Below are 13,347 nucleotides of genomic sequence, written 5' to 3' on the forward strand. Positions count from 1 at the left end.
ACTGCACCCGGCCACGAATGAACTATTTAAGCTATGTGTGTATAGGTTGTGTTTGCTCAGATATGCCTTTGCATATTCAACATTACCAATATGCTAGTGTATTATTATATCAGATATGTCTATAATGGTTAGTATTATCAGCAAAAGCTGTATCTCTCTGAAAGACTAGTATTTAGCCCATTTTTAACCTTCATCCACCCTGAGTGGGACAATACAAGGTTTTCAATGAACATGGTATTATATAATTGCTTTATTAAAATCTTAAATTTTAGGATTATTGTCAATTCTCTTGATAGCTGGATTTGACAGTACCACACCCTTGGAGGCCTCAAAGATTTCTGAAGTTTTTCAGTTAGCCAGAAAATGAGGGATTAAACATATGACTATGTGGCATATAACATAGCTATTTTGTCAATTGCAGCTATAAACTTATTTACAAACGAGTTTATTACTTTGAGTCGGAATTCGTTGTATTTAGGGGCCACTGCTCTTGAGAATATTGACTAGGAAACTTTACGTTCATTTTAAGGAATAGGTATTGCACTCTTCCACAGAAATTCAAACTGTTGAAAAATTTGGTGCCTTTAAAACTTTTTTCGGAGGGGAGAGGGTGTACCTCCTTCCCTTGCTTACCTCCCCATCTTCCAGTGCCAGCCTCAGCTTCCCACCCTCCGACGCTTCTTTGCTGCCCTTCTTTCTGGAGCTCTCACTTGGCCCTTCCTTGCTTCCTTCCCAGGCCCTGCAGGAGGGGGTGTTTCTTTCTACCAGCAGCACCTGGTGTGAAGCAAAGGACTTCCCAATTGGAGACAGACAGTGACGGTCTTCACTGGCAAATTAAAACTCATTTATTAAGCCTGGACTTAGTGGCACAGAGCTGTAATCCCAGAACTTTGGGGGGCTGAGGCAGAAGCATTGGTTGAGGCCAGGAGTTCGAGACCAGCCTGGGCAGCATAACAACACCCTGAGACCTTGTCTCTACAATAAATATAAAAAATTAGCTGGACGCGGTGGCACATACGAAAATATTAGCAACTAGGGAGGCTAAGGTGGGAGGACCCCTTGAGCTCAGTTAGAGGATACAGTTGGGCTCTGAGTGCACCACTGCTCTCCGCCCTGGGCGACAGGGGCAAGACCCTGTCTCTATTAAAAACAAAAACAAAAACAAAATGACTTGTTAAATACAGAACACAGCCCCCTCTCAGATCTGGAGATTCAGTAAGGGAACACCGTAGGCGGAGCTGAGATGCCCTCTGAGAAACAGCTCTCCGGCCCCAGCACCATGGTCAGCGCCCGCTGCCAGAGGGGCCCAGGGCCACCAGCCGAGGCCGCCCCGGCAGGGCTGGCAACTCTTGGGAGCGCTGCGCAGAGGAAGAAAGCTGCCTCTCCACGCCCCAGAGGGTCAGGTCAGGCCACCAACAGCTGCCAGTGATCTGGGATGGATCTGATCCACTGGGGAAACCGGCAGGGGAGCATGGGAAGTTGTAACTTTTGTCTTCCAGGGAGCCCATTCATTTGGGGTATTGTGAAAAGTGACTAAGGAGGATGTGGGGGGATGGGAATCCCTCTTCCGGCTCCACTCCCGCCCCAAGCAAATAAACACGACCACTTTACGCAGCTTAACAGAATGACTTTAATGCTTCTTCAAGTTTTCCATTTCCTTCCACAGGGCTTTGTTTCGAAAAATAACAAAAATGAGGTAATAAGTTAATGTATGTACACGTTATAAACACTGTGTCAGTTTACGATGGCAACAAAGGAAGTTGTTACAAAGCAAGTGAATGCGGGGTGGCTGGAGGTCAGTCGCCAGCCGATTGAGCAAATTCGTCGTCCTGAGAAGTCGCGCGCTGGAGGTGGAGTGTGTCTAGAAGCATTTGCGGTGGACGATGGAAGGGCCGGCCTCGTCGTACTCCTGCTTGGTGATCCACATCTGCTGGAAGGTGGACAGCGAGGCCAGGATGGAGCCGCCGATCCACACCGAGTACTTGCGCTCTGGCGGGGCGATGATCTGCAAGACAGAGCGTGAGGTGGGGAGACCTCACCCCAGAGCCCACCCCGCCGACAGCCCGCGCAGGCCGCCGCCCACCTTGATCTTCATGGTGCTGGGGGCCAGCGCGGTGATCTCTTTCTGCATGCGGTCAGCGATCCCGGGGTACATCGTGGTGCCCCCCGACATGACATTGTTCGCATACAGGTCCTTCCTGATGTCGATGTCACACTTCATGATGCTGTTGTAGGTGGTCTCGTGAATGCCCGCTGACTCCATACCTGGGAACCGCGGAGGGGAGCGTGAGCGGGAGCTCCGGGCGCCGGGGGCCGGCGGGGCCTGGGGGCGGGGGCGCGGGCGCGCGGGGCTCACCGATGAAGGAGGGCTGGAAGAGCGTCTCCGGGCAGCGGAAGCGCTCGTTGCCGATGGTGATGACCTGCCCGTCTGGCAGCTCGTAGCTCTTTTCCAGAGAGGAGGAGGAAGCGGCCGTGGCCATCTCGTTCTCGAAGTCCAGGGCCACGTAGCACAGCTTTTCCTTGATGTCGCGCACGATCTCGCGCTCAGCTGCGTAGGGTAGAAGCAGGAGAGGAGCCCTCACTCAGGGCCCGCCGCCGGCCCTCCCTCCCGGGGTGCCGGGGCTCCGCGCACCTGTGGTCACGAAGGAGTAGCCGCGCTCAGTGAGGATCTTCATCAGGTAGTCAGTGAGATCGCGGCCCGCCAGGTCCAAGCGCATGATGGCGTGCGGCAGCGCGTAGCCCTCATAGATGGGCACGTTGTGGGTGACGCCGTCGCCGGAGTCCAGCACGATGCCTGTGCGCGCGGGAGAGAGTGAGTCCCTGGGGGCGAGGCCAAGGCTGGGCGCTCAGCGCTAGGGGCGGGGGCGGGGACGGGGACGGGAGAGGGGCCTGGGCGCCGCGGGCACTCACCGGTGGTCCTGCCGGAGGCGTAGAGGGACAGCACGGCCTGGATAGCCACGTACATGGCGGGCACGTTGAAGGTCTCAAACATGATCTGGGTCATCTTCTCGCGGTTGGCCTTGGGATTGAGGGGGGCCTCGGTGAGCAGGGTGGGGTGCTCCTCGGGAGCCACGCGGAGCTCGTTGTAGAAGGTGTGGTGCCAGATCTTCTCCATGTCGTCCCAGTTGGTGATGATGCCATGCTCGATAGGGTACTTCAGGGTCAGGATACCTCTCTTGCTCTGAGCCTCGTCGCCCACGTAGGAATCTTTCTGACCCATACCGACCATGACGCCCTGCGGATCCGAGACACCACGCACCCATTAACGCCGCTCCGGGTGGCACCAGACTGGGTTACGCGGGGACCCCGACCCGGCTCCTTCCGCGGAGCGGCAGCCTGACCTGGTGTCGGGGGCGGCCCACGATGGACGGGAACACGGCCCTAGGGGCGTCATCCCCGGCGAAGCCGGCTTTCACCAGGCCGGAGCCATTGTCGCACACGAGGGCGGTGGTCTCGTCTTCGTCGCACATTGTGTCTAGTTTCTGCAAGGACAGGGAGACCGCGAAGAGGCGCGGTGCATCAGCGCAGACGTCTCAGCGGCAGCGGGGGAGGCCTGGCCGGCCCAGACGTCCTCCCTCCCAAGGAACCTAGGGATATCCCCTGCCAGAACCACACCAATTCTGCCAGGGCGGCGACCAGGGGTTCTCTTCCTGAGCTTTACCCCTGGCTAAGGGCTGCCCTGCACCAGGAAAAGGGGCACAGGGTCGTGAGACCACACTGAGAAGTCCCCCAAGACCTGTCTGCCCTCCCTGCCTGACACCTGCTCCAGGAGCTGGACGCTGGTGCCCAAGCTTTCTGCACCTCCCTGACCACATCTGTCACCTAGGAAGATAAGGCCTGGGCACTGCCTGCTCGCTGGGCCAGCGTGAGGGTGGAAGGAGATGCCCATGGGAAAGGCGTTGGCACCCCATCCAGGGAAGAGTGGCCTGTTAGGAACCCTATGACATTTCAAACTCAGAAAGGGCCTTTTTGCCTGTTGGAAACCCAACGTGGGTGGTCCTGGCTGCTCGCTCATTAGCTCTAGCACTAGTTCGGAAGGGAACTGCCTTGGCGACAACTAAAGCAAAACCGTTTATCTCCCTAGGCACATCCTACATGCCGCATAAAGCAGCCCAGAGGGGCTAGAGAAAAATCTGGAGCCGTCTAATTTCCAGAGGCTGTCTTGTCTCCTTTTTAAAGCGCATGTGGCTCCGGAGACGAGGCACAGCGCTCGGGGCGCAGGCTTGGGGCTGACCAGGTGAACCGACTGGGTTCTGCCCCGGAGCCCTTCAGGTTCCCCTCGGTATTGCCCTGTCCCCCTGTCCCCTCCCAACTCCCGCCCTACCTGGGCGGGTAGCTACAACTGCTACTCTCGGCTCGGGCCCTGGTCGCCGCGGGAGGGAAGCGAGGCTTCACTTGGCGCTGTCCGCTGCGGTGGCCGCTTGTCCCTCTGCTCAGGTTTTATATAGCCCGCGGGCACTCCCTCTGCGCCACCCCGCAGGAATGTCGCTGCCCTTCTCCTGCCATATTTGGGTGTTGGGCACTAGAGCCCCCTCCCTTGGCCGGTTCGCGGCCTGGGCCCCCGCCCGGGTCCCCTGCGTTGACCAAAGAAGGAGTGGGTTGGCCCGGTCCCAGGTAACGCGGGCCGGGCCGTATATGGAGTGTCTCCCTAGCGGGTTTGCCCCTCCTGACCCGACCCAGTTGCCCGCTGGAGGGGATGGGGTGGGGCGAGGGTCACCGCGTGCGCCGGTGGGTGCATGTGTGCGCCTGCGCTCCGGGAACCACACCTGTCCCAAAGGCCTCCCCACCCATGCCCACTCTGAGCGCCCTGGGAGCTCGGGAAGGTGCCTGACTGCTAACTTCCAATATTTCAACTCCTCTTCAGGTTCTTTGCTCAGATTCCCAAACTCCCACTTGCGACTACCGGGAGGAGGGAGACGTGTGGAGTGGTGGGCTTGGGCGGATTGGAGAAGCAGTCACTCCTGAGCCTCAGACAGGGAAGGAAGGCGAACTCCCTCCCCCTTACGCCCCAGGAACTCCATTTCTCTCTTCCCACCCCTGAGCTCCCTGAATACAAAAAGCTGAGCCACGTCGACCCCTTCCCCCACCGCACAGAGGGCCACCGGCGGCCGGAGCGCGCGCAGCTGTCGCAGGACAGACAACTGGCGGGGGGGAGGCGAGGGCGGAGCGCCGGGGAAGAGGCGCGGGGGCTCCCGGGGATAGGCCCGTCAGACGCAAAGCCTGGGCTCACGGAGCTGTCCGCCTCAGGGACGCGCAGCGTACTTGGGTCTCCTAAAGGGATTGAAGGGGTGAGGGTTCCCCTCTTCTAGGACTCACTGGCCCTAGGTTTTGGTGGGCTGAGGCCCTCCCTCAACCTCTTCGGTGGCACTATGTGTGTTCTTCTCCTGGGGCTGAAAGACGAGGGTCATAATCCAGGACTGGCTAGACCTGGAATGGAGGTGGAGATGGGTGAGGGGCTCTTCCTAGATGAGGCTTTGCTGGTCCTTCCTGCCAATAAAGGGCGAGGGGAGGGGGGGAGCAAGGACGCAGCACTCTAGGATGGGTGGCAGTTTTTCCTTCTGCAAAGGCTGAACAAACTCATCTTTATATTTAGAGGATGATGCCTGCCAAGGCCGGGCTGCCTCCCAGTCCACCTTAGAGTCATCACCTACCAGAGCCTGCTGCAGGTTCTATTTATATCACTGATATATGGGGCTATGCCTTTCAGATTTTCTAGAAGGATTTGGAGCTACTTATGGTAAAGTACAGTGGGGGTCAGCAGAGGTTACCCAGTTGGTGCCTGTCTCTCTCTCTCTCTCTCTCTCTTTTTCCCTAAGACAAGGACAGTTCTAACCTTGTGGAGGCTTGTGGAGGGCACAGGAGGAGCAGTCTTTTGTGATGAACTCAGTGACATGCTTTAAGGGGGTACATCAGTGATGCGGTGTGGGCCAGAACAGAATCACTCATTTTTCTAGTGTGCTTAAGTGCTCCTAAAATAGTTGCAATTCACATTTGGTAGTGGAAATCAGCAACTGGGACAGGTGTGGATTCTCTAAAAGGGGGATAGAAGCATATGTGACCCTCCTCTGTAGCCCACATCATGGCAGCTCATCCTAAAAATAAAGAAGTATTAACAAAAATGTTTTAGTGAATAAAATACTACCCTCCTAAAAACAATCAATTACAAAATAAGGAGTTTGGCTAGTATAGGGACTATGTGGTGAGTATAAAGGCTCCTATGGTTTCATATTTAGTTCTTCCAAGTATTTTGGAGAATAAGTGAATAACTGACAGAACTGTATTTCATTTTTAATATCCTGTGACCTCCTGTGTCAGCGAGTAGTGGAGGTACTTGAAGAAAACCACCTGGCAAATGAGTTGCATGTAACATAAGGAGACTAGCTTATGTTTGGGCCTTGAAGGTAGGAAATTTACTGCCGTTCACTGGATACCTCAATATCTGTTCGCATTCCAAAGGAGAATGGGACTGTCACTATTTTTCAAAACTCTTGCTCAGTTCAACTCTTACCTTTCCTTACAGAAAGCTTTTCTAAGCTCAGTCTGTTACATTCAAACCCACACTAAAAGCTGACCGTGATTAAAAACACTCACAAGCGAACAGAGACCTGCTAGTACGGCAAACTGTGGGAGATGGCCCCTGAGGTGGCCAGTTCAGGCATCTGTTCCCTGCCCACATGATTTGTGGCTGGTTTAAATAGTCCCTGACAGGTCACCACAGGCCACCCTCAGTCCCATTCTGGTCTTGTTGCATTCTCATTGGCTTACAGAATAGACCGAACGATGGGTGGCAGAGCCACGTCTCCATACATGTACGTTTTGGGGGAGCGCAGCGGCGCCCTGCACAGCATTTTGAGAACTGTCACTAAGTGAAGGTCAGCCATGTAGGGTGTGCTTGACAGGGAGTTCTTGCTTCTAAGTTTTCAGGTGCAGTCTCAGCTCTTCATACCCTGGTGGGGCCCTTCTGCTACCACTACGCCAGTGTGTTCACACTTCCCTTCTCTCCAATCGTGCCACTCAACCGTACCCCAATCTCGCTCAGTCCCAGTCTTCCCTACTGTGTTTCCTATCAATTTAAACAGGAATTGGTAAAACACTTCATAATATGCTTTTATGTTTCAATTAACCTTTTAACTATCCTAAGGTAAATAAGATAGGTATTACTCATTCCAGTTTTTTTTTTTAAAGAAAACTGAGGCTTAATGAGTTAACACACACCCCAGGTTCCACAGCAGCCAGTGGAGGAGACAGGCTTGGGCTGTCCTTCCTTCTACTGCCAGTGGCCAGGGAGGGCAAGGACTGCGGCTTCTCTCTAATCTTCCCCAACACTGAGTACAGTTCAAAACAGAACAGGCCCTTGAGGGATCTTTCCCAGTAATGAGCCAAAGATATCCTAATATGAAAAGTCATGGCTTCCCCAGAAACTCAGCTTTGAGGGGCTGGCTGGGCACTCCAAGTTAGAGACATTCCAGGGACTGGGTAGACAAAGACAAACTCATTCTCCTCACAAGCTACTTAAAAAGGTCGGGTCAGCCAGGTGTGGTGGCCCATGCCTATAATCCCAGCACTTAGGGAGGCTGAGGCGGGTGGATCATTTGAGGTCAGGAGTTCAAGACCAGCCTGGCCAACATGGTGAAACCCCATCTCTACTACAAATACAAAAATTAGCCAGGCGTGGTGGTGCACGCCTGTAATCCCGGCTACTCGGGAGGCTGAGGCAGGAGAATCACTTGAACCTGGGAGGTGGAGGTTGCAGTGAGCCGAGATCACACCACTGCACTCCAGCCTGGGCAGCAGAGACCCTATCTCAAAAAAACAAAACAAAACAAAAAAAAAAAAACAAAAAAAAAGGTTGGGTCAACTCCTGGCAGTCGCAAAAAAAGGGCTTGGATTTTCTACTTTTTCCTCCTCCTGAAGCTGGTGGTGTGTGCACTCATGGCCACCTCCAATAGCCTGTTGCTTCCCTGGAGCAGTGCCCACTCTTCAACCTCCTTTATACCCAGAATATCAAGAACTGGTTAGGAGCTTGCATTCTGGAGTCAAGCAGAGCTACATTTACCTTCCCCTCTGACTGGCTATGTGATCTTGGACAAGCGACTTTCCAGAAAGCATTCTCAACTCACGATACTCCCTAAGACTGATTTGAGGATTAAAAGTAGGGGAGAGCTGAGTGCGGTGACTCACGCCTGAAATCTCAGCACTTTGGGAGGCCCAGGTGGACAGATCACCTGAGGTCAGGAGTTCGAGACCAGCCTGGCCAACACGGTGAAACCTGGTCTCTACTAAAAATACAAAAAAATTAGCTGTGCATGGTGGCGAGTGCCTGTAATCCCAGCTACTAGGGAGGCTGAGGCAGAAGAATCTCTTGAACCCAAGAGACAGGCTGCAGTGAGCTGAGATCACGCCAGTACACTCCAGCCTAGGGACAGAGCAAGACTCTGTCTCAAAAAAAAAACAAAACAAAAACAAAACCAAAAACAAACAAAACAACAAACTAGGTGAGTACCTGAGACATATGAAACATTCAGCACATGATGCCATGTCTTGCTTCCAATAACTAAGGGCTTGGGGCAGATGCACACAGTGCAGTGGCAGGAAAGGCGAGAAAAGAATATTAGAAATTGGCCTGCTCAGTATACACACATCAATGTCACAACTGAGCAGCGAGAGTCAATGTCATGTTCACCGTATTTGGAGGGCATGAAGATTTCTGTACAAAGATTTACCCTAGTATTTAAAATGGTCAAAAAAACCCCAAAACAAAACAAAACAAAACAAAACAAAACCCCATGTGTCTTAATTTTTGAGAGAGAGAGAGAGATACAGCAAGAGGGTAAGGGCTGTTACGTTAATTATGGTTCTGCCATATGGTAAAGTATCATGCATTTTAAAAAACTGTATTCTAAAGAATAATTAAGATGGGCATTCTCAAAGGGGGAAAACTTGGTTCTTAGGGAGTGAAAAAAATTCAGCTAGTACAATGGGGTTTGTGGCTTCCAAAGGCCACAGTATATTTAAAAGATAGTCAGCCAAGTGTGGTGGCTCACGCCTATAATCCCAGCACTTTGGGAGGCCGAGGTTGCAGTGAGCTGAGTCCATGCTACTGGACTCCAGCCTGGGTGACAGAGCAAGACTCCATTTCCAAATAAATAAATGAATGAACGAACGAATGAATGATATATAGTAGGTCTGTGGTATTATACTTTGGAGTGGGAAGTGATTAGGAAAAACTGTCTAAAAAGGCTCCTCAGGAGGAGTGATTAATTCATTTTCTACAGTGTTTTTCTTAAAATTTAGAATTACATATTGAGACAGGGTCTTAATCTGTCACCCAGGCTGGAGTGCAGTCATATGATCATGGCTCACTGTAGCCACAAACTCCTGGGCTCAAACAATCCTCCCAACTCAGCCTTCCAAGTAGCTGGGACCACAGGCACACATCACCATGCCTGGCTAATTTTTGTAATTTTTTTTTGTACAGACAGGGTCTTGCTATGTTGCCCAGGCTGCTTGTGAACTCCTGAGCTCAAGCGATTCTCTCATCTTGGTCTCCCAAAGTGCTAGGATTACAGATGTGAGCCATTATGCCTGACCTAGTATTATTTTTTTTAAATGTATGTTGGCTTTTAATCAGTGGATTTGTTTACACGGGTGTGTGTGTGTGTGTGTGTGTGTGTGTGTGTGTGTATATATATATATTTTTTTTTTTTTCCCGGCATCCTCAGGATAACATGTCAGGAACAGGCTACACTGTTTTTGTAGTTAGCCTTAAAATGTCCAGGTGTGTAGGATGTAGGTGGGTGATGTTAGGAAAACTACAATTCAGCCCCTGAAGTAAAAAAAGAAACACAGTTCAATCATTAAAAACGAAAGCCCTCGGCCGGGCGCGGTGGCTCACACCTGTAATCCCAGCACTTTGGGAGGCCGAGACGGGCGGATCACGAGGTTGGGAGATCGAGACCACCCTGGCTAACACGGTGAAACCCCGCTCTACTAAAAACACAAAAATTAGCCAGGCGCGGTGGCGGGCGCCTGTAGTCCCGGCTACTCAGGAGGCTGAGGCAGGAGAATGGCGTGAACCCGGGAGGTGGAGCTTGCAGTGAGTGGAGATCGCGCCACTGCACTCCAGCCTGGGCGACAGAGTGAGACTCCGTCTCAAAACAAACAAACAAACAATGAATGAAAGCCCTCAAAGAGAGGCGTCAGTAGCCTTAACCTCACTCAGGAGTTCAGCAAGTTTTTACTGTCTGTCTCCAGGTCTGCCGCAATCCTTGACACCATTCTGTTCACAAATTCTCAAGACATGCCAGTCCCCAGGCCTGCGCACACTCCCCTCTGCTCACGACCACACACAACACTTTCCTCTTGTATTCTGTCAAGGTCCCAAGCTGGGACTCTCAGGGCAGCACTTAAAGACAGGCGTGATCACAAACCTTTTTCAAGTCAGTAAAGTGTCTCTTTCCATAGAAATGTCACACAGCACCTGTATAATTATCAGCTACTTTATACAAAAACCATTAATTTTTTGATGAAGACTCTGCTGTAAAACCACTTTTTAAAATTCTAGAGAAAAAAATTATTCAAAATCCTAGGTCTTAATTTCATTTTCACTGTTAAAATAATTTTTAAAAACTCAACCATTTGGGTGTAATAGCCACTAACTATGAAACAGAGAGAAAGAGGATTAGAAGAATGAGCTTTTTCCTCCCTTGACAGGATGCTCCACTTCACACCATAAGAGCAGTCGTTTTATATCCACACAATCAGTGGGTTCTGGGGCATGATCAGATCGGCTTTCCTGTGGTACCGTCCCATCCACCAGGGATCACTAGGTTTGCAGCTGCAAAGGAGGGTGGTGGGAGCCTGTGTGTCCCAGAGCACATTATCACCTGACAGGGTCCTACAGGTGAGAAGTGAACACTGACAGCTGACCTCCATGTAAAAACAAAGCCTTATCTTACCAGTACTCAGCGGTTTCTTACCGGCCATCTGACAAGCTGCGCTTCCTAACTTCTCCTAGTACCTTCCAACATGTTCCCAACCCAGACCCTAATGCTGTCCTGACACACGAGCTGCAAAGAGAAAAAGACCAGGCTGCTAGTTTCTTCTCTTTGATTTACAAAGAGTTCCGTTAACCTGCTCTTCCAAATATACTCAAGGGCTGGCCTTGCAGTCTGCGGGGGAGAAGGCCTGATGCTGGGCTCTGTGAATCCAGGAACTGGACTCTTCACCATGTTTAACTTCTGACCTTTTCAGATGCTGGAGCAAGCTGGTTAGTGGGCATTCGACTAGGCCAAGGCGCGGACATGCCAGCAACTCCCTGTCCAACCTCTGGCCTTTATTTAAAACTCAGATAAACACCGAGTGAGTGATGACACCGGTCAGGACAAAGCTCAGAGAGAGCAGTACCTTTTAGTCACATCGATTGCCATATTAGGACAGCCTATAATGGTTTCTAGTATCATTCACGCTTTTGACTAACTAGGCCGACTGTGGTCAAGATTCATGAAAGTCATTCTGAAAATACATGAGGCTGACTGAATCCCCATACTGAAAGAACTAAACATCAATTTATAGATAGGTTAGAAAACCACATAAATGTTTCATTCACTAAAATACTTTCACTAGTGCTCATTTATTGTTTATGTAGAAAAGTTTAAAATGCTCCCAATGAGTTCATAATTATCAAGCTCACATGAGTTAGGCCTGCTCTGCTTTTGTTTTTCATCTCATAATAAGTCAGCAAAAGTTGACATTTATCTTACTGGACATTTCCCATTAGCCCTAACTGAAATAGATACCAAACACCCTAGATTCTCTTTGGTGCAAAGTATCTGGAGTCACAGAATTTTAGAGACAAGCTAGTGCAATCTAGTAATTTTCATAGTCACAGAAACTGAGGCCTACAAGTGATTTGTGCATGTGAGTAGCTAGAACCAGGACCAGAACTCCAGAACCTGGAACTGCGTCAGAGGAAAAACAAAGGGCACCGAGTACAGGAACAACAACTGACACATTTCAGGCGGAAAAAACAAGTCACGTAACTGAAAACCAAAATCACAGTTACATAACTATTTTATATTAGCTTCCTACATATAAAGTGTAAAAACTCAGCTATACATGTTCTGAAATTGTACAAACTTATACTTGTTTATGGCCTAAAAGTTTTATAAGGACACACTTATACAAATTTCATAAACAATGGCCATTTTTAGAAAAAGTTATATTTGTCCCTGAACATAATATTCATAATTTGCTTTCAAAACAAACTCGAAGTAAGGATTGGACTTTAAGCTTCCAAGCTGATCTGCTTGTAGCAGGTCTTTCACCTCCGGTAAGTACTCACTGAGCTGAATGCCTATAAACACAAACACAAGAAGTCATTTTTCAATTATTATAAAACTCTCAAATGAATTCAGATGATTGATGACAAAAACACCTGTGCTTCTATTTAAATATAATGTCACTTCGCTGTTGGGAAATACTCTCTTCTAAATTCCTTCCATCTGTCAAACATACTTTCAAGTCTAACAATGTGATATTCTTCACAGGGGCTGCCTGAGTGTTTTCTCCCTCCAGTGGTCAAAATAGCCATGCTATTTAAAGTGTTTAGTAAGATCTGAAACGTTTTCACGTATTCCCAAGCTTGAAAACAAGTATTTCAAACACTTACATGATCCCCTATTTAGGGAATAATTTAGTAGAAACACTTATGAATGCTAGCTATAGTATCTCAAAATGTATTTACAGTACAAATCTAAAATTAGATGGGCAAAAGAATCATTTCTTCACAAGTCATCCATAGAGCTGAAAAGCCAATGAACATGAACTAAATGGACTGTCTGACATCTATGTAGTTACAAACAAGCATATACAATTTTCTCATTTGACAGAGAAAACTGGATGAAACATTTGACAGAGAAAACTGGATGAAAAATTTCAAAATAATAAGCCAATAGTATTTTATAATTTGCTACATTACCAAAAGATTCTCAAAATCAAATACGGTTTAAAAAAAAAAATCCTCAAAGGGTCTTGCATCATTTTTTGTTTTTTGGTTTTTTTTTTTTTTTTTCAGACCGAGTCTCACTCTGCTGGCCAGGCTGGAGTGCGATGGTGCTATCTCAACTCAGAGCAACCTCTGCCTTCTGGGTTCAAATGATTCTCCTGCCTCAGCCACCCCAGTAACTAGGATTACAGGCGCCCATCACTACGCCCAGCTAATTTTTTGTATTTTTAGTATAAACGGTGTTTCACCATGTTGGCCAGGCTGGTCTTGAACTCCTGACTTCAAGTGATCCACCCACCTCAGTCTCCTAAAGTGTTGGGATTACAGGCGTGAGCCACTGT

The 13,347-nt window shown here is 49.5% G+C and overlaps 2 protein-coding genes across 3 annotated transcripts in view; both read right to left on the reverse strand.

Annotated features, from left to right (window-relative positions):
- Window positions 1–1,606: 1,606 nt before the first annotated feature.
- ACTA1 (actin alpha 1, skeletal muscle) lies at window positions 1,607–9,687 on the reverse strand. Of its 2 annotated transcripts, XM_007989745.3 has the most exons (7): window positions 4,325–9,687; window positions 3,342–3,482; window positions 2,911–3,235; window positions 2,633–2,794; window positions 2,357–2,548; window positions 2,084–2,265; window positions 1,607–2,005 (listed from the first exon to the last, which is right to left on the reverse strand). In XM_007989745.3, exons 2-7 carry the CDS (start codon window positions 3,468–3,470, stop codon window positions 1,862–1,864), a joined length of 1,134 nt encoding a protein of 377 aa, XP_007987936.1. In that variant the 5' UTR covers window positions 3,471–3,482; window positions 4,325–9,687; the 3' UTR covers window positions 1,607–1,861. The 2 variants fall into 2 exon arrangements, with proteins under 2 accessions (XP_007987936.1, XP_072867941.1); XM_073011840.1 differs by lacking the exon at window positions 4,325–9,687 and having other exon boundaries at window positions 3,342–4,294.
- A 1,926-nt stretch (window positions 9,688–11,613) lies between these two features.
- NUP133 (nucleoporin 133) overlaps window positions 11,614–13,347 on the reverse strand; it is a 75,131-nt gene continuing 73,397 nt past the window's right edge. Inside the window, exon 26 of the mRNA XM_007989746.3 lies at window positions 11,614–12,355. Coding sequence (XP_007987937.1) covers window positions 12,219–12,355 — 137 coding nt within the window. The 3' untranslated portion in view covers window positions 11,614–12,218. The remainder of the gene's footprint in view (window positions 12,356–13,347) is intronic.

The sequence above is a fragment of the Chlorocebus sabaeus genome, chromosome 25 (genome assembly GCF_047675955.1).
Source record: "Chlorocebus sabaeus isolate Y175 chromosome 25, mChlSab1.0.hap1, whole genome shotgun sequence".
In the NCBI taxonomy this organism is placed as follows: Eukaryota; Metazoa; Chordata; class Mammalia; order Primates; family Cercopithecidae; genus Chlorocebus; species Chlorocebus sabaeus.

What these genes read in the sequence shown, in the direction of transcription:
- ACTA1 (XM_007989745.3), bottom strand. Translation starts at nt 3,470, where the DNA reads ATGTGCGACGAAGACGAGACCACCGCCCTCGTGTGCGACAATGGCTCC. An exon ending in CTTCCAGCCCTCCTTCATCG is followed by an intron (nt 2,266 to 2,356) that starts GTGAGCCCCGCG and finishes CGCGGTTCCCAG; the next exon opens with GTATGGAGTCAGCGGGCATT. An exon ending in CCAGCACCATGAAGATCAAG is followed by an intron (nt 2,006 to 2,083) that starts GTGGGCGGCGGC and finishes TCTGTCTTGCAG; the next exon opens with ATCATCGCCCCGCCAGAGCG.